The sequence below is a fragment of the Prionailurus viverrinus genome, chromosome E2 (genome assembly GCF_022837055.1).
Source record: "Prionailurus viverrinus isolate Anna chromosome E2, UM_Priviv_1.0, whole genome shotgun sequence".
NCBI lineage: Eukaryota > Metazoa > Chordata > Mammalia > Carnivora > Felidae > Prionailurus > Prionailurus viverrinus.
Genome location: NC_062575.1, coordinates 52,104,911 through 52,131,482, shown reverse-complemented (window position 1 = coordinate 52,131,482; position 26,572 = coordinate 52,104,911). Strand labels below are relative to the sequence as shown.

Here is a 26,572-nt window from a genome sequence, read left to right as displayed (position 1 = left end):
GGGCTTCCACCTGGACCTGTGGGGTGCGCGCGGCCCCGTGGGACCCGGCCACCATGCCGCGAGAAGCCCAAGCCACGTGGAGGCCGTGTGTGGATGGTCCAGTGACAGCCCCCAGCCGGCAGCCTACACCGGCGGCCAGGCCTTGGAATAAGCCACCTCGGACGTGCAGCTAGGCTGGTCTTCGGGTGATGGCAGCCCCAGGTATCACCTGACCGCAAATGCCTAAGATTTCAAGTTGAGAACCGCAGAGCCCAGCCCCGTCAACCCCACAGAACCGAGGCAAACACATGGGCGTCTAAGGCCAGTAAGTTGTTTGTTGCACAGCTGTGCAATAAAGGACTCACCTTGCCCGAAGAAAGGTTTGGCCCTTGCCCAGCTCCCGGGAGGGGATCTTGAAGCCCTGGGAATGATCTCCCTGATGAGGGTCTTTGTTTACCCAGGGCTTTGGGCCACTCGAGGTGGCCTATACTTACGTGTGATTTGTGTTTGGGGACCCTGGGACACGGGACATCAGCTTGTGTCTCCCGAGACTAGGGTCAGTCATGGGGGCGAGGCAGTGAACACGACCAACCCCAATAAAGCCCCTGGACACCAAGGCTTGAGCGACCTTCTGTGCTGGGTGACTCTACCACGTGGAGGACACCTGTGGGCTCCGGGCCGGTCCCTCCTGATCTCCCCCCGTGCGCCTCTTGTCTTTGCGGATTTTAATCTGGGCTGTAATAAACTGGAACCATAATAACTTTTCTGAGTCCCGTGAGTTCTTCTAGCACGTATTGAACGTGAGGGGTGGCCTGGGGACTCCTGACTGCAGCTCTCAGCGACCCAAAGCCCCAGCGCGCCTGCAGAGGGCAGCTTCTCAGCAGGCGGGATCCCCCCACAGGCCTCCCACAACACCGCCCACGGGACACCCCTGGGGTCGGCAAACGGGGATTCACGCCTACCTTCCCCGCAATATTCTAACCCCCAGTGCTCGGCCCCCAGGAAGGGCGTTCACATGCCACGATGCTGACTTCCTTCAGAGAGAGGACCCTACCGCGGGGCCTTCCCAGACGTCACTGTGGAATTAGCAATGCCATCTGCTCATCTCTGCCCTGGGGGAAGCAACCCCCAGGGGGTCAAAGTGCTCACAGGACTCAACCCTCCTACTGTTGTCACCTGCCCGTAGACAATACCCCAGGTCTACATCTCCCTGGAAAAAGGTGGGTCCAGAGGAGTTCAAACTTGAAAACAGGCCTCTCTCCACAGGCCCAGGGCCAGGCAGAGCAGCCGGGGTAAGATTCGATATTAATCTTTGATGGAGAAGGAAAGCGGAGCGGTAGACGGTACCTCTGGTCTTCCTTGGTGGGGGAGTCGGCTCCATCGGGTGCTGCAGGAACCAGGGTGGGGTCTGCCCTGGCAGGCTGTGCGCGACGGAGGGCAGGGGGCAGACCCAGCACATACTCGCTGACAGGATCGTCGGTGGGGGGGAAGGCGGGGGGAGGCGGGAAGAACGAGTCTCCTCTAGCTTCTGCTCCCGCCGGGCCTCGCCGGCCCAGCCGGCGCTGTTCCCCGGAGCGCACCCTGTGCCGCTGCCTGGGGCTCTCCCTCCCGGGTGGCAAGTCGCTCCCTCAAGAGCCCACGTGAGGGCAGACACTAGGGCAGCTTGGCTGGTCGGGCCCCCAGCCCCAGGGCACCCCAGGGAGGTGGGAGATGAGGGGGGTGGAGCTTCGAGCTCCCCCACCCCCACCCCCACCCCTCTGGATCATGTGGTCATCCCAATCCCAGCAGCTCCACCATCTGAGACAAGCTGACTTACAATAATGACTTTATTTTAACATATTTAATTACAGACATAAAATAGCTGGGGAAGGGGGTGAACCCCAGCCTAGCCCCGTCTCGGGGCCGCCAGGAGGGGGAGACGCAGGCGAGGCCTCCCTGATGACCCTCCTTCTGGGGGGGGGGTCTTCCTATGGCGGGGCCCTATTGCTTCAGGGGGGAGGGGCCATGCAAACGAGGGAGGCGGGGAAGCCTCTGGGCCCCGCCCACCCCACCCGCCGCGGCCTCCCTCCGCAATGCCCGGACGTGCCCCAACCCTGGCCTCTCCACCTCCTTTCTCTTTCTCCAGGGAGCGGACCCTCTGGCCGGCCCCCCACCCCCTCTGCAAACCTAAAGGGGAATAAATACAAACTTTACAAAGTAAAAGGGGGTCCAACGTTGCCCTGGGCTGGGCCTGGGGTCAGATGGGGAGCAGGCCCTGGGATGCGGGCCTCACATCACATCATCCCTAACTGCAGCAGCGTGCTGGCGTAGGCCATGGGCTTGACGTCGGGATGAGGCTGGGACACGAGAGCACACACGGCAAGGGAGACAGAAACAGGGCAGCTTCAGGGGGGTTGTCTGAATACCAGATGCAGAGACCAGCCCTCCCCCCAAGAGCTGCTGAGCACTGCACTCTGTCCTTGACTGGGCCTCAGCCTTGTGCTCCCCAGGCCAGGGACAGCAGGGGACAGAGGGGGTGACTCACCACTGCTGTGAACTGGTGGAACTGGGGCCGCAGGTCAGAGCCCCGGAGGTGGATATAGGAGGCTTTATTCCCCATCTGGTCACTGTGGGGACAGGGGCAGAGCAGCTGGTCAGGGGTGGGGAGCAGGGGGGAAACACAAGGAAGGGCTGGGGAGGGGCCTGGAGCGAAGCGACCCAAGGAGGCTGGATGGCAGAAAGTCCCAGTGAAGAGGGAGACACAGACGGACAGAGCCCATCAGAGACACTGACAGAAGCGGAGTCAGAGACGTTGAGAGCAGAGGGAGAGAGGCATGGACACAGACAGCCCCAGACACAGAAGTGAGAGAGGCCAACTGGGAAAGGCAGGAATCCGGGGGAAAGGAGGGGGGCCCAGGAGGTTCAGGCAGGAGGGGAGCAGAGGCGGAAGGGGAAGCAGGGGACAGGTGGGGGGCACATGTGCCCCCACGGAGGCAGGATGCTCGCCAAAGCCTGGACTCTGACCCAAGCACACCCTGGCTCTAACCACCAAGAAACAGAGGACAGAGGAACATGGTGACCGGCACCCGCAGGGTGTAGGCGGCCTGGTCCAGAGCACGGGCAACTCTGGGGGACGAGGGGCCTGGTTTCTTCAACCAAAAGCCTACAAGTGACAGGGGAGGAGGGACAGGGAACCGAAAGACCAAGAATGTGTCCCCTGTTACTCGGAAGAAATCAAACCAACGAGAGCCATTTTTGAGAGACACGAGGAAACGGGACTCTGCGTTCAGGTGATCCCATCTGACACTTGACAGAGTGACAGTGGAATTCCGGTTGCACGAAAAGGTTCAGGGGCACCAGGGGGTGTCGGAGCACGGAAGCGGTGATGCCCAGGGTGGGGGTGGCCGGAGGCCGGCCCGGGTTGGCAACTGCTGAACCCGGGTGACGAGGACGTGGGTGTTCCTTGTACGATTTTACCTGCTCTCGTGTGTCTCTGAAACTTTCTACCGCAAAAAGTTAAGGGAAAAACCAGCAACGCAAGCAACAGCGGGTGGGGAAGGGAGGCCCGGATGGGCCGGAGGCGGGACCCACCAGTAGTTGGGGGCGGAAAAGACGGTGACGCAGCGGCCGCCATGTGCCACCTCGTAGCCCTCGGCCTTGACCTCGTGGCTGCGGATGATGTAGTCCAGGTGGTTGTCCTCCAGGAAGGCCTTGGTGACGTCGGGGCCAAACTGGCAGCTCACGCCCCGCTTGCTGACCGAGCGTCCGTTCTGGGGAGACAGGGGGCTCAGGGTGCCGCCCGCCCCACCCCCACTGCCCGCAGCCCGCACCCGCCGGCCCAGCCTGGGGAACACTGACCTGCGGCTGTGGGTCTGACCAGAGCAGGTCGCACATGGGACCTGGGTGGGGGAAGGAGAGGGGACATCAGCGCAGTTGGGCTGGAGGCCGGGCAGGGGCACGTGAAATGGGGTTCTGAGCCCCGTGACCGCCCCGCCAGATCCAGCCAATGTATTACGGCCCCGCAGGGGGAGGACCCTTTAACAGTGCTATTCGGGTCACACCCCTCTGCTGCTCAAAGCCTTCTGGGGCTCCCGCTGCCCTAGGAACAAAGCCCAAGCTCCTCCCCCAGGCCTCTGAGGCTCTGCAGGGCCTCATCAACCCCCTTTGAGTACATCCCCGCTCACCCCAAAACCACTGCCCTGCCAGCTGTTCCTCCCGTGTGCGAAGCTCACACCTGCCCCGAGCCCCTCTGGGCTTGCCCGGGGCAATTCTGCGTGGCAGGTGCCTCCTTCCCGTCAGTCCTTGGTGCGGCTCCTAGAGAGGCCATCCGGACCCCAGCACCCCACCCTCCCCATGCCCTGTGCAACACTTCCCACAGTCGTGCGTGTGTGCATGCGTGTGAGTACTCGGCCACCTGTCCTCACTAGCACAGGAGCCCCGGTACGTCACTCTCCAGAACTCACAAACAAGTGACCAGAGCGCGCCCCACGTGGTGAGCGAGAACACTCCCTTGCAGGCACAGCCCCGTGGGGAAGTGCGCCAACCCGAGTCACAGGCGAGGACGCAGAGGCTCAGCCCTGCCATCCTTGCCAAGGGCAGGAAGCCCACGCAGGAGGTGCCGCGGCCCCGGGAGGGAAGGGGCTGCCACCCGGCCCACCACCCTCACCTGAATCCGGGGGCTGCCGGTTCCGCTCAATCTTCCTGATGTCGTCCAGGGTGACGCCATCTTCACTGAACAAGCCCCCGTGCATGATCTGGGGTGTAGTGCGGGGACAGCTGTGTGAGCGGAGGCACCGGCCACACCCCAACCCTCCAGCTCGCTTCAGGGCGGCCCTCGCGGGCGCGGGCGCGGGAAGGGGCCCGAGGCGTCCCGCCTGCCGCCCTCACCAGCACTTTGCCGTTGATACACTGGGCCAGCGGGAGCCACTCGAACACCTCGCTGAAGAGTTCGTACATCTGGGCCGTGTATTTGGCCTTCACTTCGCCCTCGAAGCCATAGATCTGGTTCATGTTGTCCGTCTCATGGTTGCCTGGCCAGGAGCGGAGCGAAGTGGTCAGCACCCCCTGCACGGGCACCCCCGGGCCCGGGTCCAGGGGCCTGAGGCCAACAACACACAAGCACACCAGAAACCCAGTGAGGTGGAGACACTGTTCTTAGCCCCTTCTCTGAGAGGCACACACTGGGCAGGTGGCCACAAGGCCTAGGCCTGGCCCAGCCTGGAGTGACCATGGGTATGTCCCTTGCCCCCTGGCCCCTGAGCTCCTTTCTGGAGAACCTGCGTGCCTTCCAGGCTGGAAGGGGGCAGGTCGGAACAAAAAACAGGCCCCTCCAAGATGCGTGCCGTGGGCCCGCCCCTCGCTGTGCCTCTAACTTCCCGCACACAACCTCGTTCTGCCCTCCCGGGACTCCCAGGGCTCGGGGCAGACAAGGAAGCTGCCCGGGCCCCTGTGTCTGCCGAGTCTGGCGTCATCAACTCTTCCGCTGGGGCTCGCTCTTCTCACCTCCCGCAGGGAAGTCCACAGCAGACAGTCACCAAGCACCTACCATGTGCCGAGTGCTGATGCTCAGGCCCTCGGGAGCCCCCAACCCAGCCCAGTTCCCCACCTCTCAATGGAGCCCCCAACCCGGCCCCATTCCCCACCTCTCAATGGAGCCCCCAGCCCGGCCCCATTCCCCACGTCTCAATGGAGCCCTCAACCCAGACCAATTCTCCACCTCTTAATGGACATGTGCCCCTGCCCCCCCCCCGCCCCCCAGTGGCCCTTGTTCCCTGGTGAGCTCATCTTGCACCAGGCCACACTGACCCCAAACCTTCCTGCCACCCAAGCTCACCTCGAAGCAAGTGAAAGTGATCTGGGTACAGGAGCTTAAAGCCAAAAAGGGTGAGGATCACTTCTACGGAGAAGGAGCCGCGGTCCACAAAGTCGCCATTAAATATCTGCTCTGCTAAGGAAAACAAGGAGTGGGGGGCTCCTTCCCCAGCCTCCCCATGTCCCACGGCTCCTGCCGGTGCCACCCTAGGAGTGGGGATGTCAGCGGGGCTAGGGGATCTGGGCTGTGGTCTTCTTCCTTGCTGTTGGCTCTGGCCCAGCCGCCCAGCCTCTTGGAGCCCCAGCGGGATGGTCCTGACATCCCCAACCTCATCCGTTTCTCAGGGAAGTGGACGGTGGAGGGTGACATGAGGTGGTCAGTCTGCCATAGGGGCAACGGAACATGGACCGTCCCACCCGATATTCACAGGCCTGGTGGCCATTCATCAAACAACGGTCATCACATCAGCAATCACTTACACAGCTCTGACTGTGGGCCACGCAGCTCTTCACACAGATGAACCCATTTACCCGTCTCAACAACCCAGTGAGTCAGACCCCATTATCCCTATTTTGCAAATGAGGAATCTGACGCACCAAGAGGTGACGTCACTGCTTTGGTCACGCAGCTGGGGAGTGGCAGTGCCTGGGGCTGTTACGTGTCTGATCTTGCAGCAGCCCCATTTCAAGATGAAGAGAGGCTGAGGCCCAGAGGGACTGAGCCACATGCCCCGGGCACACATCGCAGGGGGACCTGCCCTGGCCGCTCTGACGCTGGCCGGCCACTCCACCCACATCCCCGTGCCTGAGCGACTATTCAGGCTTCTCCCTTCGCGGGTTCCCACTGTGCTCTCTGGCTGCGGTGCCTCCCCCAAATCCAGGTGGAGGGACAGGGAGGGTCTGCTCTTCTGAGGAAGGATACATAGGGGTTGGTCTCCGAGGGTAAACCGTTGAGCTCAAATATATTGAGGAGGTCATAGAACTGGCCGTGGGTGTCCCCGCACACCGTAATCTTCTCTGTCTGGAAGAAAAGAGGCCACCGGAGAGGGAGGGGCCCAGAGAGAGACGTGGGGAGGGGGCAGGGGTGAGGGGAGGGGCAAGAGGTCATGGCGGACCGAGAAGAACCATGCAACAGACACAGGCAGGGGACACAGAAACGAAAAGGGTGGGACAGAGACCAGGAGAAGAGAGGGACATCCAGGGGAGAGACACAGGGTAGGGGGAGAGGGAAGGCAGACCAAGCCAGGTGGGCCTGTGAGTTTCTGAGCTCCACAGCCCCTCCCCAGCCAGGGAGCCCCCCACCTCCAGCCCGTCCACACACTGCCCCACGGCACGCACCTCTTTAAGCGTGGTCTCCACGAGTGTGCTCAGCTTGGAGAGGACCTCTTTGACCTGTACCAGAATCTGGAAGGCAGGGTGGGCTGTGAGTGGGGCCTGGGGGAGGGCCTGCTGTCCGCCCTGGGCCCCGGAGAGCCTGGGCTGACCAAGAGACACTGCCAAGCGGAGGGTGAGGGAGAGGCAGGCGAGGAACGGGCAGCGGAGGCCAGACAAGTGAGCGCTGGCAGGAGCCACAGCATTTAAACATTAGAATTACTGGGGCGCCTGAGTGGCTCAGTCGGTTAAGCGACTGACTTCAGCTCAGGTCATGATCTCGCGGTTCGTGGGTTTGAGCCCCACGTCAGGCTCTGTGCTGACAGCTCGGAGCCTAGAGCCTGCTTCGGATTCTGTGTCTACTCTCTTTCCCTGCCCCTCCCCTATTCTCTCTCTCTCTCTCAAGAATAAATAAAAACATTACAAAATTTAACATTTGTTTTAATGTTTATTTATTCTTGAGAAAGAGGGACACAGAGTGTGAGTGGGGAAGGGGCAGAGAGAGAGGGAGACACAGAATCTGAAGCAGGCTCCAGGCTCTGAACTGTCAGTACAGACCCACGACCGCGGGGCTCTAACCCACGGACCGCGAGATCATGACCTGAGCTGAAGTCGGACGTTCAACCGACTGAGCCACCCAGGTGCCCCAAAACATTAAAAAAATTGAAACATTACGGTTATTATTTTTTTTTAAGCTTATTTGAGAGTGAGGACATAAGTGAGGGAGGGGCAGACAGGGAGGGAGAGAAAGAGAATCCCAAGCAGGCTCCACACTGTTAGCACGGAGACCATCTTGGGGCTCGAACTCACGCACTGTGAGATCATGACCAGAGCTGAAGTCAGACGTGTAACCAACTGAGCCACCCAGGCGCCCCTAAACATCAGCGTTATTTTACACGGAAACAGAGATTCTGGGTTCCTCTTAAGATAATCAGCATCATGAAGAAACATAGACGAATCCAGATGTGGCACATTTCATAAAACAACTGGACTGGACATGTCTAAGATGTGTCGTGAAAGAGTCTCCCCAAAAGGGCAGGAGACTGTTCTAGATGAAAGGAGATAAAAATGCAGTATTTGATCCGCCAATGGATTCTGGATTTTGAAAAAACCAACAACACAGGGGCGCTTGGCTGGCTCAGTCAGCGGGGCATGTGATTCTTGATCTTGGGGTTGTTTAGTTAGAGCCCCATATTGGGTACAGAGATTACTTAAAAAAAAAAAAAAACAAAACTTGAAAACAACAAACAAAAAATCCCACAAAAAAACCAAAACCACAAAACAGCTAATTTGGGGAAACCTGGGTAAGCTAAAGAGTTAAAGTATTTGTCTGGAAATGTAGATAATACTAGTTTTTGCTACGTGAAGATTAAAGATGACCTTGACCTTGTCATACAGATTTGTCAGTGTTTCCAGATTTTGTGGATGGCCTGTGGACTGTCTGCATTAGTCGGTATTATTTTATCAACGCTAAATTTCTAAGGTGAGACACCTGAACTGTGGTCACATAGAATATCCTGGTTTTAGGAGATACAGGTTATGATGCAACTTACTTCTGGCTCATGAAAAGAAAAGAAAACCAAGAAAAGAGAAGGAAAGAAAAAGAAGTGTGTGTGCATACACACACATATGTAGAGAGAGAAAGTAAACGTGTCAAAATGTTAATTGGTGCATTTGGGTGAAGGGGGCAAGAATATTAACTATACTGTCCTTTTGATTTTTCTGCAGGTTTGACAGTTTTCACAGGTAAGAGGTAGGGGGAAAACCCCCAAATGTTAAACAAAGTAGAAGGCGTCCACTTCTGGTCAGAATGGAGAAAGCTGTAAACTGTACGGTCATTCTTGCGCTAATGACAACAGGCCCCGAACCCAGAAAATCCAATCTTACGAAAACCATCTGAGAGCCGAGCGTGCGCTCAAATCTAAATCAGTCAACGGCAGACAGCAACCTTCCCTGGGAAGCAACCTATCCCGGCAGCGCGGCAGGAGGGCAAGAGGCCAAGGGGCGCCGAGGCCCAGAGTGAGGGAAGCCAGCGGTATGTTGGTGACAGCGGACAGACCGGAGAAGCCCCCGCCTCCGAACGCCTCTCCCCTCACCTGCCAGCTTGCTCACACGGCCGTCGCGGAAGGCGGGGTGCAAGGCAGCACAAAAGTGGGGGCGGAACGGGAGAGCACAGAACTCCCCCGGCACACCAAAAATCTGGCCGCGAGGCTGAAAATCAGAGAGCTCTCCCACAGTTCCAGAAGCTGGAGACGTTACAACGTCAAGACATCCCTGGGATTTTGCCAGGGCTAAAGAGAGAGTCCCGACTCCAGTCTGAAAACACCGCAAGCCCGTGGTGGACTAACTCCAGCAAAATGCCCGAGACGGCAGATCAGACGGACACAGCCCCTCGCGCCAGCGGCCCGACGGAAGAAAGGGCCTCCCTCCATCTTCCGTAGAAACTCCTTATTTAGCTCAGTCTCTACTGTTCTTTCGCACAAGATGTCTGGCATCCAACAAAAACTGATGAGACACGTGAGGAACAGACCACAGAAGCAGACCCAGAGATGACCCAGATGGCAGAATTACCAGAGACTTTAAAATAACTGTGACAAATGTGTACAGGATCCAGTGGAAGAGACGACATGCGTGAACATATGGGGCAGGGAGAGGAAAACTATTAATAAAAGTAACTAAATGGCAATGCTCGCCGTGAGAACGCAGCGTCGGGAATAAGGACCGCATCCGCACGGTGCTCAGCAGCGTCGGCTGCCGTGACGGCCCTCCCCCTCGAGCCGCCCTCTGTGGCCGAGTCCGGGCCCCGCCAGCGCCGCGATGCTATCCTGGGGTCACAGGTGCGTGCAGCACCTGACGGGGCCTTACCTGGTAGGCGCATTTCCGGTGCAGTTTCTTCTGGTCCTTGTACCACTGCATGAGCTCCTTCATGAAGGTGACCGTCACCTTGCCATCCTCAAGCTTGGGCCCGCTGTACTCATCCTCAATGGCTGGGGTGAATGGGGGAGGTGGGGGACAAGACTCAGTGGCCACGGCCACCGTGAGGCCGAGAGGAGGCACGGGGCAGACAGGGTGAGAGGACGACGGAGGGTGAAGGTTCCTCTCCCCGGCCAGGCGCTTCTGTTCAGGCTGGCCGTGCCTGGCCTCTCTGTGCAGTGCGCCCCCTCTTCCAGCACCCCCTCTCCCCACTGCCTGCGTGGTTTTACAGCACTCGACACCGTCTAGTCCCCTCTCTCCCCACCAGGGCATCAGCTCCGCGAGGGCTGAGAGTATTTTATTCACAGCCGTACCCCCGGTGCCTGGAACAGCGCTTGGCACATAGCAGGCGCTCGACAGTTATCTGTGGAACGAAGGACTGAATCGTCTGAGCGCCTAGAGGACCTACACAAATCCGGCGGGGGCGGGGGGGGGGGGAGGGAGGGAGGGGGGCCGTGAGGGCGGGGCGGGCGGTACAGATGTCGCTAGGGAGCTAGGCCCCGATGGCGGGACGAGGGGCTCGTCCACCTCGCCCGAACCGCGGGAACCCAAGCCCCAGCGCTGGACTGTGGAGCTCCCAGGAATGCAGGAGCAACAGACCGCGGCCGCCCCTGCCCGCACCCCCCAGCTCGCACAGGGCCTGGAGAGGGCTTGCAAGAACGTGGAATGTTCTAGGCACCCAGGCCTGACTCACTCATGCTCTCGATGTCCAGCGAGTCCACAACGGAGCGCTTGTGCTCGTCGCCGGCGATGGCCCGCTCGAAGGCTTTCTGCTTCACAATCTTGTTGCACTCCTGGTACTTCATCTTGGCGTCCTTGTCGTGGGGCTTCACCTTCACCACCTGGGAGGGTGGGGTGAGGAGGGGGGGAGGGAGACAAGAGGCATCAACGCCCAGGCACAGCCCGCCTGGCGCAGAGGAGCAGACAGGACGGGGGAACGCCCCGGCTGCCCAGCCCCGGGCTCCACGAACACGGAAGCCAGACCACCTGGCCTCCGCTGTCGGTTGAGCGTCCGACTCTTGGTGTCGGCTCAAGTCATGATCTCACAGTTCATGGGTTCGAGCCCCATGTCGGGCTCTGCGCTGACAATGTGGAGCCTGCTTGGGATTCTCTCCCTCGCTCTCTGCCTCTCCCCCAATCTCTCTCTCTCTCTCTCTCAAAATAAATAAATAAACATTAAAAAAAAAAAAATCTTAGCTCTGTCGTTAAATGTGTCCCATCTGACGAGCACGTGTTCAGCTTTAGGTTCCTCGTGGGAGCCACACCGGCCGAGGCTCACTTTACTGACGTTCCAGTCAATACCGAGTGGGGAGGGGATTAAGAGGAAAGGGGGGGCTGGGTCTACCGTGGCAATGAACAGCCGAGACCCAGCAGAAGAACCAAGGACTTGCTGGGGAACCTGGACTCCCTGAGCCTCAGTTTTCTCTCATCTATGAAAGGGGGGACGGGACACACCCCACCTGGCAGGGCGGCTGGAAGGACAAGTAATGAAGACGGGGCTCAGCACACAGCGGCTAGCACCTAGCGGCGTCCCCTCAGTCTCCTCCGAAGGGCGGTCAAGACCACGGGCCACAGAGCCAGGCCGCCTGCTTCCAATCCCGGCCCCGCCAACCCTCGGCGGAGGAACGCCGGGCGGCTGTGACGGTCACAGGAGCGGACACGCACGAAGTATGTGCAGCCGCGCCATCAGGAGTAAAGTCCCCACGGGTGTCGGCTTCTAGTCACGGCCCCTTTCCTGGGCCGCTGTGCTCGAAATGGGATCATACGCAATAAAGCCCCGGGCACGTGACTCTGGGGTGCAGTAAGTTCTCAATAAAAGGAGCCTGTGCCCACCCCTCCCTCCACCTTCTATCCTGCTTTCTACAAACTCGGATCCTCCCAAGTTCAGCAGCAGACAGGGCTGGATCCGAATCCCGGCTCTGCCGCTTCGTCACCGTGTGACCTTTGGCAAGGATGTCACCAGTCCAGGACTCAGTTTAGTTATCTGTAACTATGATTGCTCTGAGTGGACCCCGCCGGGCCTGCCCATTCTGCTGGCCACCCGAGGAGCTAGGTCCCTGCGGCTCCTGTGCTGGGGGCGTGAAGAGAAGTGTCAAAGCAGGCCCTCAAGCGTGGGGACGCCACCCCCGGGGAAAGCCTGGCAGAGTGAACCAGAAGCCTGTGCAAAGGCCCTTGCTAACCCCTGCGGGTCACCGTGGCTCATCCACCCCGGGAACGGGTGCACAGACCCGGTGGACGGCAGGAAGCCGGGCCGTGGCAGGCGACGGCTTCCTCCCTGACTGGGCAGGCTCACGCCCGGGTATCCTGCCAGGCGGCTCCACCTGGGGTGTGGGTGTGGCGCGAGGCCCGGGAGGGAGGCAGCACCCCCTGGAGTCCTTCCCAGTGGGGACAGGGTTTGAGTCCACACCCTGGGGTTAAGTCCAGGCCTGGCTTAAGTTATTGGCCTGGCACACAAGGGCCTGCCCACCCCTGCTTTCTGTTTGCCCGGCACCACCCGGCCCGACCGAACTCACAAGTGTCCAATGTGCCAGCTCCCTGTCACCTGGCACAGGCTGCCCCCTGGCCCAGAACACCTCACGTCCGTCTCCAACCCCTTCCTGGTTCCTCTCCTCCAGCTGTCAGCTCTGCTGTCCCCTCCTCGAGGAGCACCCCACACTCCCCCAGCTTGGGTCAGACACCCCTCTGGACTCCCACAAGCCCCTGGCTCACCTGCCCCAGCCCTAAGCACGGCTGGAGATGGCTCTCTCCCCACTGGAAGGCGGCCCCGCGAGGCTGCGGCTGCATCCCAGGAGGGAATGAATCCCCACCCCCCCCCCCCCCCCGGGAAAGGAAATGATGAAGCACTCAGCATTTCCCCTGGCCGGTCCCCTGTTCTCACAGAACTCGCAGGATGGCTGGAGGATGGGGACAAATACCAACAAGCCCGGAAAAAGAGGAGCGGCGGCAGTAACAACACACGGCTCACTTCCTGAGCACCTACTGTGTGCCGGAGCACTTGCTCCCTTTACCTGCAGAGCAGCTCTGTTGGGTGTTACCACAAGCCCCATTTGATGGATGGGGAATCTGAGGCCCAAGAAGCCAGAGTTCCGTCTTCTCCCTGCCTAGGATCCTGACTTCCACCTGCACGGTGGGTGCTCCCTCCCTGCCCACCGTCACTCACTCGGCCACTCGTCCCCACAGCACCTCGCATGCCCTCCAGGGACGTACAGGGCCAGGCCTCCAGGGGCTGAAGGCAGGCCCTCCCCGTCCTGAGCCCCGCCTCAGCCTCTAGGACGAGGGCAGGGTGCCAGCACCCCTGCCGAGGGCTCCGTCGGCCAGAGTGGCCGCTGCTATAGGACTCACTATGGGGCTGGGAAAGCGGGAGTGGCCCTGCTGGGCCTCCCTGCTCCCGCGGGGGGTCATTTGCTCCCGATTGGAGGGGCCTGGTGGTTCAGAACTCAACACTAGACTCTTCTGTAAAAAGCGACATGTGGGCCATGTTGGGGTCCATATCCTGACTGTGGTGTCTGTGTGGTCACGCCAGAGGTGCTGCGGGGGAAACCGGGAGAACGGGGTCTCTATTCCTCCTTACCACTGCACGTGAAGCTACGACGCTCTCCAAAAGCTGTTTCTAGGGGCGCCTGGGTGGCTCAGTTGGTTGAGCATCGACCTTGGCTCAGGTCATGAACTCGCGGTTCTTTGAGTTCAAGCCCCGCGTCGGGTTCTGCTCGGAGCCTGGAGCCTGCTTTGGATTCTGGGATCTTTCGGATCCCTCTCTCTCTGCCCCTCACCACCTCACGCTCTGTTTCTCTCTCTCTCTCTCAAAAATAAATCAGCTTAAAACAAACAAAAAAAAAAAGCTGTTTCTAAAAAGTGCCACCTTGAGCTGGGCTTGTTCACAGGCAAGACCCACAGTGCTCGAGCTAGTGACACAGTAACACAGGTTCGCACGTGTCGGGTAACCAGGAACAGCTATGTTACGTGACACCCCGAGCAGATCCGAGGGGCACTGAGTAGTCACACATATTCCCACCACTGCAGCAAAGCCTCCGGTCACCCGACGTGGAGGCACCAAGACCATCAATGACCTCTCGTCAGTTCAGGTCAGATTTTGCCACCAGATGAGTTGCCTGAACTTAACTACAACGGTGGCCTTTTCAGGACGGCCCGAGTTTGGAACTGAGGGTGAGGGACTGTCATCCAGCAGCGAGAGCCGGGCCCAGGCTGAGCGTTCCTGACCTCGGGGGACCCACGTGACTACGCGTTGCGGGTCATTTGGATGACCTACCCTGCATAGATGACGAGCTGTGCCCCAGAGAGGGGCCGTGCCCATTTGAGGCACACGGAGAGCTGGAGGAGAGCCAGGTTCCTAGGCCAGGCACTGCAGTGACAGCCGTAAGCAGGACACAAGGGTTTTCACCCTACAGGGCGACACCCTCTAGTGAGTTAACTGAGGTCTTATTCGGTGTCCCTTTTATTCATAATAAAGCAGAAGAGAAGAGAGCCCGCCGGAGTGGGGCTGAGCCACAGGAGGATGCCAGGCCGAGACGCTTCTGCCCGCTGCGTGCCTCCAGGGGCCAGGTGGTTGACTCTGGTACGAGACCGTCACTTCCTGGCTGCAGGATCTCAGGGAGTGAACTACACTCTGGGCCTCGGTTTCCTCATCTGTAGGTCGGGGAGAACAGTCCCCATGCACAGGGTCGGTGTGACGACTCCGTTACGAGGGCAGGCAGGTCCCAATCGCGCCCCGCCCACGGCGAGCACTGTGCCAGGCCTTAGCTGACTGCTCCCCCAACCGTGGGGACAGCCACACCTTAGGTGTGCGGGCGCCTGCACGGGCTTGCAAGGCAAGACGCATTTCTGACTGACTGCGCTGGACTATGCTGTGAGAAGAAACCTGAGGGCGAGCCGCATTGTGAACCAAACCCCCAAAATCCACAAAGCGGGGTGGGGACTGCGGGAGTCCCCCAGATCCAGCCAGGGCCCACAAGACCATCTGAGCGCCAACCGCAGACAGGAAAGAAGATGGTGGGGTGAGGGGGAAGGGCAGTCTTTCGAGAAGAGGACCCAAAAATGGGACAGGGAATCCGGGAGCAAGGGTCCCTCTGAGAGGACTAACCTGAGATGAGGGGGTGGAAAGGGGAGACTGTTCCTACTGAGGGGCCCTGGAAGGGCCCACCAGCAGAGGGAGACACACGTGCCCCCCCCCCCCCCCGCCCGGGGCCCCTAACAAGGTCCTGGTACCTGCAAACAGCCCTTCCTGTGGGCCATGGGCTCCCCCCGCCCCGACACCCCCATGAGAAATGCCATCAAGTGTGTAGTGTGGGCAGGTCCCGCTGCAAATGTACAAATCTCCCTGAATCGTCCCGAGAAGGCCCTGAGGTGGGCCCTTCTAATGGTGAGGACACCGAGGGCAGAGAGCCAAAGCACTCCGGGCCACACGGCTTACAGCTGGGGTGTCCCGACCGTGCTGCCAGTACCAACTCCTACATTAGTGACCTTGAGGCTTTCGCCTATGACTCACGGTAAGGAATCCATATTTTATATCACACGCCTGTGTTCACGTAAGTGAAAACGAGCTTTTCACAAATACGTATACCCACTTCCTCCGAATGAACCGTTGTTTTCTTCTCTACTCTATTTGATGAAAGACAGAGGTGCTGGTCTCAAACCATTAAAGTGGCTTCACAGCTCACTCACAGCTACAGGCAGGAACTCTAGGTTCAGGGCCCAATTTGGCCAGGAGACCCGGGAGGAGGGGTTTCCCCCTCTAGACCTCAGTTTCCTGCCTGCACAATGGACTGAATTCACGCATGGAAAGAGCTCACACAGAGCTGGGCCCACAGTGAGCGTGCGGATGAGGAAACTGAGGCTGAGAAAGGAAGGGCCAGGCCACAGAGAGGCAGAGCCTCAGGCTTGTTATTCAACCAAGGTCACATCTTGGCTCCGCCTCCGAGGATGCCAGGATCTGAGAGCGGGCCTGAGGCTCCAGCAAGCATGTCTCCAGACAGCTCTGGAAGGGAGGAGGGCAGGAGGTAGAGACCGGAGGGCGAACTGCCCCGGGCCGGCCCCTCTGCCCATTGCCCACAGAGCCCGATGAGATGTGGCAGCGTGGAGAGGCGGACAGCCTGCAGGCACATGGAGGGCCCACAAGGATCACAGGCTCGTGCGGGGACTCCCACCGCTGCTGGTGAAGCCACCACAGGGAAACAGGCTGTGACGATTTAAATGCTGAGGCGTGGCCCCCGCCTCAGTTTGGTCCCCAAGAGGCTGTGGATCCCCCTCACCTGCCTTCCATGGCATAAAAGGCCTGGGCAGAAGTTCCGATGTGGTTATTTCCACAAGACGGCCAGAACTGACCATCTCAGCCTCACAGAGTAGGCGGGGTTAGGCCCCCGACTGGGCCAGAGCCACAAGAAGGGTCCTTCCCCGCCCCCCCCACCCGGGGAGGACTTCCCTACACCTCTGGGCACGGTGAAGACACTGGCACAGGCCTGTGCGCGGGCTCATCGGCCCTCCACCCTGCCCGGCTCTTCCAGGCCTCTCCCCGCACCGCGAGCCCTGCAGAGAAACCCTGCCCCCATCCAACCCTGAGTGCCCTCCCGGGTTACTCATTACTGGACCCTGCGCCCCAATGACCTCTACTCACACCACTTCGCCAGAGCCCCATGGCCACTCCGGAGGTGGCCACTCCTCTTGCCACAATTCTCCAGATGAGGACACCAGGGGACAACAAGGGGAACGGCTTGGGACCCGAAGCTCGTAAGGACTGTTCTGGGGCTCCCTACACCATCCTGCCAGGGGGCACCCCACTCCCTTCTCCATTCTGACCCCAGTCTCTAAACTACCGCCTCTGGGGCGCCTGGGTGGCTCAGTCGGTTAAGCATCCAACTTCAGCTCAGGTCATGATCTCACAGTTCATGGGTTTGAGCCCCACATCGGGCTCTGTGCTGACACCTCAGAGCCTGGAGCCTGCTTCGGATTCTGTGTCTCCCTCTCTCTCTGCCCCTCCTTTGCTCGCACTCTGTCTCCCTCAAAATAAACATTAAAAAAAATTTTTTTTAAGCAACCACCTCTTCCACGGCCCTGCCCCCACCCCAATACAGGTGTCCCCTGGCCCTGTCTTGGCTCAAGACTTCACTTGGCCTAAAATCCACCCTCCACCCCAGGCTGGTGGCCAGCCCCGCTCCCTCTAACTGCAGCCTGTGGCTCTCAGCCCCCAGGCACCCTCCCCACCCAACAGAGGCTGCTCAGCGCGTATGGTGAACGAAATAAAGTAGTATGGGGGTGAGGGGGAAGTAATAATGCAGCACGTTCCGACTGAGCCCCTGAGAGTGCCAAGCACTGAGCCAATAAACCGAACAAGCAAAATCCTTCCTTTCAGGGGGCTCACTCTCTGAAGCCGGGGAGACATGGGGGCCTGGGTTCGAATCCCAGCTCTGCCACTGGCCAGCTGCACGCTGACGGGCAGGTAGCTGAACTCCCTGGGCCTCAGCCTCCCCATCCGCACAGTGGGGTTCATCACCACCCCTGCCCTGCCCTGGGCTGCCAGTCCCCATGGAGGGCATGGGACACGCTTGGAGTGAGTGCTGGCCCCCGGATGTCACAGCGCCTGCCTGCCGTTATCATCAGAGCAATCGTAGCGATGGGAGTGGCTGACCAGCGGGTGAACTAGTGACTTCCCGCGGTGCCCTGGGTCCTCTCCCTTGTCACCTCATCACAACACGTGCCCCACCCGCTGCCCTCTACAGCTCATCGCCCCATTCCGCCTTCTTCCGAGCGTGTAACCCGCCTGCGAGGACTCTGTTGGCCTCAGCTGGGACACAGGTTTGCGTTTCGCCCTCCTCCAGACTGGAACTCCACCAGAATATGGGCTGCGTGGCTCTCATTCACCAACAGTGACAATAACCACAACAGCTCGTGGGTACAGAGCACGGACTACGTGCCAGGCACTGGTCTAAAGGCACAAAAAGCAGAAACTCATTTATTCTTCACAGCAACCCTTAGAGGCAGGTCTCAGTGTTCTCCCCACTTCGTGACGCGGACAAGAAGGCACTTGGGGCGCCTGGGGAGGGGGGGGCTCAGTCGGTTGAGCGTCCAACCTCGGCTCAGGTCATGATCTCACGGTCCGTGAGTTCGAGCCCCGTGTCGGGCGGGCTCCGTGCCGACGGCTCGGAGCCTGGAGCCTGCCTCGGAGTCTGTGTCTCCCTCTCTCTCCGCCCCTCCCCTGCTCGTGCTCTGTCTCTCTCTCTTTCTCTCAAAAATAAACAAACGTTCAAAAACAATTAAAAAAAAAAAAAAGAAAAAAAGACGGCACAGCGAAGCCAGGTGACTTGTCACTTCACTAAGCAAGTGACAGCAGAGCCGGGATAGGAACCCACAAAGCGTGCTCCAGGCCGAGCCGCTGGACGAGTGAGGGGTGAGTGAACGCGGGCCCGGCCTCCTCACACCCTCCCGCCGCCTGCCAAGCACCCCGAGGCCCGGCTCACCGTCTCGTAGTCACGCAGGGCGGCCCGGAACTTGCCCAGCGCCATGTTGCTGGCGGCCCGGCGGTAGTAGCCCTTAATGTACTTCTTGTCGATCTCGACGGCCCGGGTGGCGTCGGCCAGCGCGTAGCCGTAGCACTCGGTGCGCAGGTAGGCCAGGCTGCGGTTCCCATAGTAGATGGCGCTGCTGGGGTTCAGCTCGATGGCCTGGCTGTAGAACTTGATCGCGTTCTCGTAGTCCTTGGCTGAGGAGACGGAGGAGCCGGCCTGAGGCAAGACCACCGCCACCCGGCAGGAGCGGCCCCCAGGCCGGGTCCTGGCCCGCTCCCCCCACTCACGGGTGGGAGAACCGAGGTCCGCAGCTGAGCTCAGAAACGTCTGTTTCGGCCCGCCCCCCTCTTCCCTGTTCCAACCGTCCCACCCCGGCACGGGCTTGGTCTTCTCAGGTTCGAATCCCCAGGACTCAAAGTCACTTCCACACAACCACCCCCCCACCCCCCCACCCCCAGCCGTCACCCCTTAAGGCGCCAACCGGGGCAATACTTCTTCCAGGCAGGACTTCCAGAGGGTCCTCCTCTGGTCCCACGGCCCGGAGAGGACAGATCAATGAGTGCCAGAGCCGAGATGTTGTGAACCCAGCACATGTGAGTCCGCCCTGAGCCCTTTGCTTGGCCAGCCCCCACACTCACACAAGTAAACAAGCCCAAAGAAGGGGCCTAGTAGGAGAATAGGAAGTGGGAAAGGAGAAGGAACCTACTTAGGCCTCAAGGAGAAGGGGACACACCGGCAGAGACCCAAAGGAAGCAACAAACTGGACAGGAGGAAAAGCATTCCCAACAGAAGGAACAGGAGGTGCAAAGGCCCCGGGGTGGGAAGTGAGGGGGTGTGCTGCCAGCGCACGCCTTGTGTCCTAGGACCACTGAGAGGCTGGTGTGGCTGGGGTGGAGGAGGCTGAGAGCAGGGAGGCTGGCAAGACAGATCCCGAAGGCCACAGCCACGGTAGGGTGTAGATATCGATGTTCTAGGCGTAGAGTGACAGGATGTGTCTGACCAAGGGGAAAAGGCTGATTTTGTTTGCAACGAGCTATGGCTGTGCCCCGCGCTTTACATTGTCACCCGTGGAATCCTCACATCTCCAAGGCATAAGCACCATCTGGTGTTCACTTTAGAGATGAGCCACAGAAGCCTTCCTCAAGGTCAGACACCCAGTCTGTATCTGCAGAGCCAGGCTTGGACCCTTCCCACGTGCCCATCTGACAGGCAGGAGAGCAAGGCTCAGAGGCTTGCCTGGTTTGGGGGACCATGATGTGCCAGCTGCCGTGCGGGGCTCTTGGTACACGAGTCCCTTCACTGAACCCTCACAACAACCCTGAGGACAGCTGCATCGGCCCCATTTTCCAGACGAGGGTACGGAGGCCCAGAGAGGGAGATCCCGTGCTTGCGATCACAAGGCAGGTGGCAGGTGGCAATTCCGAGCCAAGCCAAGACCCAAACGCGCCCAGCCTCACCCTCACACCAGGGGACCCCTGAGAGGAAACCTAGCACAAGGAGCACGCAGACGGCGGCAGGTGGCCCGGGCCCAATCCTGGCCCCACCTCTTATCTGCTGGGTGTCTTGGGCAACTTACATACCCCCTCTGGACTGGAGTTTCAGAGTCCTTCTCCTAACACTTGGCCTAAAATGGGAATTCCTACCCTCACTCCCACCTCACTCTTCTCCAGTGTGGTTCCAGCACCACTGGATGAACCATGACTTTCCTTTGTTTTCTTTGCTTATAATCCACATCCCCAGTTTGAACCTCAGCCCTGTGAGGGCAGGACCCATTTGTCTTACTTCTTTGAGCCCCTGCTCAGTCTGAGGACACAGCAGTCCTTTGCCCTGCCCTCCTAGGGCTCACAGTCCAATGGGACACACACACACACACACACACACACACACACACACACACACCCATCCAGACAATGATGACCCAGAGTGTTTAGCACAGGGGCAGACCAAGATGATGCCAGAGCAGAGACCTAGAGGATGACAGTGAGTCTGGTGAAGAAGAGGGTTCTAGGGGCGCCTGGGTGGCGCAGTCGGTTAAGCGTCCGACTTCAGCCAGGTCACGATCTCGCGGTCCGTGAGTTCGAGCCCCACGTCAGGCTCTGGGCGGATGGCTCAGAGCCTGGAGCCTGTTTCCAATTCTGTGTCTCCCTCTCTCTCTGCCCCTCCCCCGTTCATGCTCTGTCTCTCTCTGTCCCAAAAATAAATAAACGTTGAAAAAAAAATTAAAAAAAAAAAAAAAAAGAAGAGGGTTCTAGGCTCCATGAATAGTTCTTGAATGAATGGGCCAAGGAAGAAAGACAGAAAGACAGACAGACAGACAGACAGACAGACACAATGACACTAGGAAAAGAAGTCATGTCCTGGGGAGACGGCCAGAACAATATAACGATCCCTCCTGCAGGCTAATATCTGGCAATCTGTCAAATGGCTCAGATGTCCCCTCTTTCAGGAAGCCCTCCTCCAATCTCAGGCTGGGTGAGGCACTCCTCTGGGCCGCCCCAGCCCCTGGGCTCCCCTATCCCAGCCCTGCCCATCACCGTCAGGTGATGGGTGTGTCTCTCCAGGACTGGGAGACCCGGAGGGCAAGCCCAGGACTTCCCAGAAACAAGCAAGGGCAGATCCAGACAGCCGAAGTCTGAGGGACCCTCCCTGGAATGCCAGTGCCTTCGAGGACTACTTCAGCCTCCTGGCTGTGTTCCAGAGGCCAGCTGGCCAGCTCTCTTGACGGCTGAGGTGTTACTCACGGGGCCCGTTTGGCCTGGGGTGGGGAGCCTGGTGTCTCAGAGCCCGATCGGCCCTGCCCTGCCTCGTCTAAGTGGCTCTGAGGGCTAAATAAACTCTCGCGTGAAATGCGGCTACAGCAGAGAAGGCGATCAGCAGATGCTTGCAAAAGAAGTGAGTAAAAAATGAGTGAACAAAGAGGAGAACCAAGCAGAGGAAACGGGAAGAGCTGCACTTCACGCACCTGCCCAACAACACCGGTTCCTGAACCTGTTCTATCTGCTTTATGAGTACGAGTGCATCCAGTCCTCCGGATTTTAGAGGAGGAGGACACCAGGGCACAGAGAGGTTAAGCCATTTGCCCAGGGGTCACACAGCATGAAACAGGAAGAAACAAGATTTGAATCCAGGCAGCCTGAGCTCTTAACCGTGTCGACAAAGCCAGAGACCCAGAGGCATCTTTGGGGGTTAAATACAAGCCCTCCCGTTTTACAGAAGGGGGGCGATGAGGCCCAGAGAGAGGGGAAGAGAGCTGGGCAACATCGGGGACGAGGCTCTGCCCCCTAGGGCTTCCGGAAGGGGCCTGAGCCCAATCAAGGGCTACCCTCTTCTGCCTGCAAGCTCCAGGTAAGGACTCTGAACAGGGGCACCAAGCACGTGGCGAGGAAGGGGGATATCCGGGCTCACACTCTGACCTTGGGCAAGCGGTTTCACTTCTGAGCCTCAGCTTCCTCTAAGAAACAAACAGGGCCGCTCCTCCCTCCCTCCCAGCGCCCCGGGGGAAGATGAAGCATGAAGCGTGTACCTGGCCACCACAGGGGCTCAATTAAGGAGAGCGGTAATTATTCTTTTTATTGTTATTCCCACAGCCCTGGAGGCTGGGGCTCGGTGCCTGCCACTGCCTGCCAGGCAGTGAGGGGCCTGGACCAGGAGGACCCTTCTCCTCTCAGCCAGCTCAGTGCCAGTACCTCTGGCGGCCTGCCCAGCCCTCGGGCTTCCGAGGGCCCGGGGCCTGGAGGGCAAGGAGCCCCTCCCTCCCCGTGACTTATGGCTTCCCAGAAGTCTTACCTCGCCCCAGCACCCACCCTCCTATTTGCCGCTCTTCCGGAGCCCCATTTCAGGGATGGCCCCACCTTCTTCGCTGTCCCCCGGCTAGAGGCTGCGCCTTGTCCTGGACACCTCTCCTGACCCCTCAACCCCCAAAGCCAGGCCAGTCCCCGTGTTCTGTCAGGCCAGCCTCCTGAACATCTCTCAAATCCGTCCACCGTCCCTACGGCCCCGCCCTGCCCTGGTCTGGCCTCCATCCTGCCCCGGCCTCCTCCCTGGTCTCCCAGCCTCCGGTCCTGGCCCCTCCGCAGGGGTCTTGCTAAAGCACCAACCTGACCCCGTCCCTCCCCTCCTCACGACTATCCATGGCTCCCCAGAGGCCGCAGCAGAAAGCTCAGCCCCCTCTCCTGCCTCTTCCACTCCAGCCCCACTGACCTCCCTGGTGCCAGGTTCCGCTCCCCTTGCCAGGATAGGCCTCCCCGACCCCGTTCTCCTCGCCTGGTTGGGGGGGGGGGGGTCCCTCCTCCCTCTCTCCAGGCGGCCGCCCTCTTTTCCTCTCTGATGCGTTTCTTGAGTCGTTTCTTGAGTCGCTTTCGGTCTCCGGTCGGCACCACCACGCCTCTCACCTGTCGGCCATCCTAGTCTCCGTCTCTCGCATCCAATGTCAGCCAGGCGGCTGGGGGATCTCACCAGGCCTCTTCACCACCCCCAGGATGACATCCGCACCCCCCCCCCCCCCCAGCCAGCCGCCAAGGCTCCACCTCCAAGCCTCATCTCTCACGGGTCCTTCCTACCTCCTTCTCGGTGCTGCAGCCTGACCCACGTTCCCACTCTGAACCCCCCTGTGCTCCCACTGAAGGCCGCGGGCGCTCTGGATCCCTCCTCTCCTCTCATCCCTAAGGATGAAACACTTCACTTGTCAGCATTCGCTGTCCCTTCCTTACTTCCCAGTTTGCTCTTCGGTATTCTCCAGGCTGACGCCCACCCCCACCGGTCCCCAGAAACTGCTCCCGTCAAGGCTAGCTAGCACCAACATCCGTGGAGCCAAATCCCACGGGCACTGCTCGGTGCTCGCCTTGGCAGCATGTGACCCGGGCCACAGCCGCCCTCGTTCCAGAAGCACTCTCTTCTCTCATCTTTCCTGACTTTCCTTCCATTTCACGGACCACTTCTCCTCAGCTGCTTCCTCTTCTCTACACATTAGAATTCCTCAAGGTTCCGGCCCCTTCTCTCCCTACAAGGCCTCATCCATTCCGAGGGTGTTCTATTCCACTCACTGGCTGACCGTGCCTGAATTCCTCTCCTCAGAGCTCCAGACTGCACCATCTATCTACTCAATGTCTCCTCTTGGACACCTGAGTAAAATCCAAACTAGCTCTGCAGTGACTTATGAAAGAAACCCTACCTGGGCTGGCCCCTGTCCTAAACTCAGCTTGTATCAGTCTCCCTGCCGATCCGCTAAAGTTTCAGCCACGCCGGTCTTTCATTTCCTACCTCAGGGCCTTTGCACATGTCTCTGCGCCCACCTGGAACACTCCTTTGCGACTCTTCTCTACTTAAATGCCTTCTCCTCAGTTAAGGCCTTCCCTGACCGCAGTAGCCTCCAGCCCGATCTCCACTTCACACCCTGTCGGGGGGGGGGGGGGGGGGGTTCAAAGCCCTCATCACAACTTCTAAGTATTTTATTATTTCTGGTGTTTTTACTCAATGTCTGATTCTCCTGCTAAATTACAAGCTATAAAAGGGCAGGGCCACATGTGGCTCATTCACTGCTATAACCCCAGAGCCCAGCAGAGTCCTTAGCGCATAGCAGGTACTCAATAAACATGCTGAATGAATGAATGAATGAATGAGTACCCCCACATCTTACTCTTTCCCAAGATCCTATGTCATACTATTCTTGGGATTTCCCCCACCTTTACTCCCAGAGCCTCCCACGCATCCCTTTTCCTCGTGCAACCCCAAATCTCCTACCTCCTCGCCTTGCCACCTAATGATCGATCCCCCCCTCCGCCCTTACAATTCCCTACTCAATTGGGACAGTGCCCCCCAGGCCCCACTTGGTGCCACCCACCCTAGACCTCCCCACTTGGTAGCACCATCACTCCCGAGGCCCCTGTCACTACCTGAAGGCGCCCTCTATAGGGCTCACCATAGCTAACACCTCTTAGGGACCTCACGTTTGGAAGTGCCCTCGTTCCCGTCCCCCTCCCGCCTCACACTTGGTAGCGCCCTCTCCGGCCTCCCCATTTAGCAGCACCCGCTCCGAACGCCACCTCTCGCTATCACCCCTTCTGTCAGAGCCCCCCCCCCCTCTGTCGCCCCCGGGGTCGCGCCATCCTGCCTCCCCACGCCCGGTCACTTGGTAGTGCCTGCCCCGCGCCCAGGCTGCCGCTCCGCGTTGCCATGGTTCCGCGCGGGCCGGGCACCCCTTGCCCTGGGCCGCTCTCCACCCCACCCCGGCCCCCTCCCGGGCGGGCGCACCTTTGAAGTAGTCGTTGGCCTGCGTCTTGAGCTCCTCTGCCCGCTTCAGGGCGCCATCGGCCGGGGGCTCGTCCCGGGGGGGCTCAGCACACTCAGTCCGCTCGCCCTCCGCCATCGCCATGCCGCAAAGCGACCCCCACCCTGGCAACGGCCGCCAGCGGCACCCGGCCGAATCGTCGCGAAGGAGTGCCGACTTGCCGCGGCCGCTGCTGCACAAGTGTCGTAAAGCGCGGGCCCCGAAGGCGCCCTCCGCGCGCCTGCGCAGGGCCCTTTCGCCGTAGAGCGCGCGGAGGACAAGGTGACCAGAGGGCCCCCAGACAGCGCCCTTCTTAGAATGAGCCATTGGGTGGGGGGTGGGGGGGTGGGGGGGGGCGGGGAGGAAGGGGGCTCGCGGGGCGGGGGGCCGGGAGGAAGGTCTGGCGTGGCCCCCCGCCCCAGAGTTACCGTGTCCCGAGGCGGCAGAAGTTCGGGGGGTTTTAGGGTGGGATTTCCCCGCCGTCTCCTCGGGTTGGTGGGTGTGGCTGCCAGGCAGCACCGTGCCCAGCGCAGAACCAGAGCCGGGAGGCTAGCCATACTGCCAGTTACTCGTGTGACCTTGAGCAAATCGAGGCAGTTACCACCCCCCCCCCCCCGAAAAATGCGTGGCTTCTCAAACCAACGGAATAAAGTTTCAACCTTGAGGTCAGTATTGCTAGCTGTTAACTGAAGGCGCCCCGGATGCCCTAGTCGGGAGCAAGACTCGGAAGTTTGGTTACATACACCCGTCTCCTTTCTTCATCCTCCGCTTCCCAGCCTTACGAGGTGCCTCAGTGCCCTTAGGAAAAAGCCGAAATTTCTGATGACCTAGGAAACCTCCCCAGATGCCACTCCCACTCCTGCCCCCACCCCCCAGCTGTACACCCTCGCAGGCCATCCTTTCCAAGCCCTCAGCCGCTACCCATGTGGGACTATGGCTCTAGATCCCTTTAAGGCTCTGCTGGGGCTCCCCATTTGGAGACACAAGCTAGACCGCTCCCCCAGCCTCTTTGTCCTGGCGGCCCGACCTGACCCCACAACCTCCTATCACAGCCAACAATCAGCCTAGAAAGTAGATGCAAACATCAGCTCGGTTTTACCGCTGAGGACTTTGACATTCGTAGAGGTCATCAAACTTGCCCAAGGTCATACAATGAGAGTGGCAGAGCCAGAACTTCAACTTGTCCCACCTTAATTCCTGCGCTCTTAAGGCCCTGCTCGACTGTCTCTGTGTTCCATCGCTCACCTTGTGGGTTCCATTTTTGAGATGTTTAGGGGTGTGTGTGGGAAGGCTGCCGTGATGGGTTTGGATCCAGGATCCGAATCCGGCTCAGCCCTTCCCTGCTGTGTGACCTTGACAAGTGACCATCCCCCCTGAACCTCAGTGTCATCCGCTGTAAAACAGGGACAGTAACCATGCCTATTTGTATACAATTAGAGGAGAGTTTGAGAAGATCAAGTGTTTGGCACAGGGCCCAACACAGATCAAGTAGTTTTTATATCCACCCCGTTGTAAATACCCAGACTGGGACTGAGTACCCAGAGCTGGGAGGGAAGCTCCCGGAGGGGCTCTCAGCAGGTCTTGGGAGGACCTCACCATGCAGGGTAGGCAGGGAAGACTTCCTGGAGGAGGGGAAGTCTGAACCAAGACTTGAAATATGAGTAGGAGATAACCAAGT

The 26,572-nt window shown here is 59.5% G+C and overlaps 1 protein-coding gene across 1 annotated transcript; it reads right to left on the bottom strand.

Annotated features, from left to right (window-relative positions):
- Positions 1-1,787: 1,787 nt before the first annotated feature.
- Positions 1,788-25,222, bottom strand: PPP5C (protein phosphatase 5 catalytic subunit). The gene is made up of 13 exons (XM_047836137.1): positions 24,879-25,222; positions 18,582-18,823; positions 10,808-10,955; positions 10,006-10,127; positions 7,108-7,173; positions 6,692-6,790; positions 5,792-5,897; positions 4,846-4,988; positions 4,625-4,712; positions 3,817-3,857; positions 3,550-3,728; positions 2,504-2,585; positions 1,788-2,315 (listed from the first exon to the last, which is right to left on the bottom strand). Exons 1-13 carry the CDS (start codon positions 25,219-25,221, stop codon positions 2,253-2,255), a joined length of 1,722 nt encoding a protein of 573 aa, XP_047692093.1. The 5' UTR covers position 25,222; the 3' UTR covers positions 1,788-2,252.
- Positions 25,223-26,572: the final 1,350 nt, after the last annotated feature.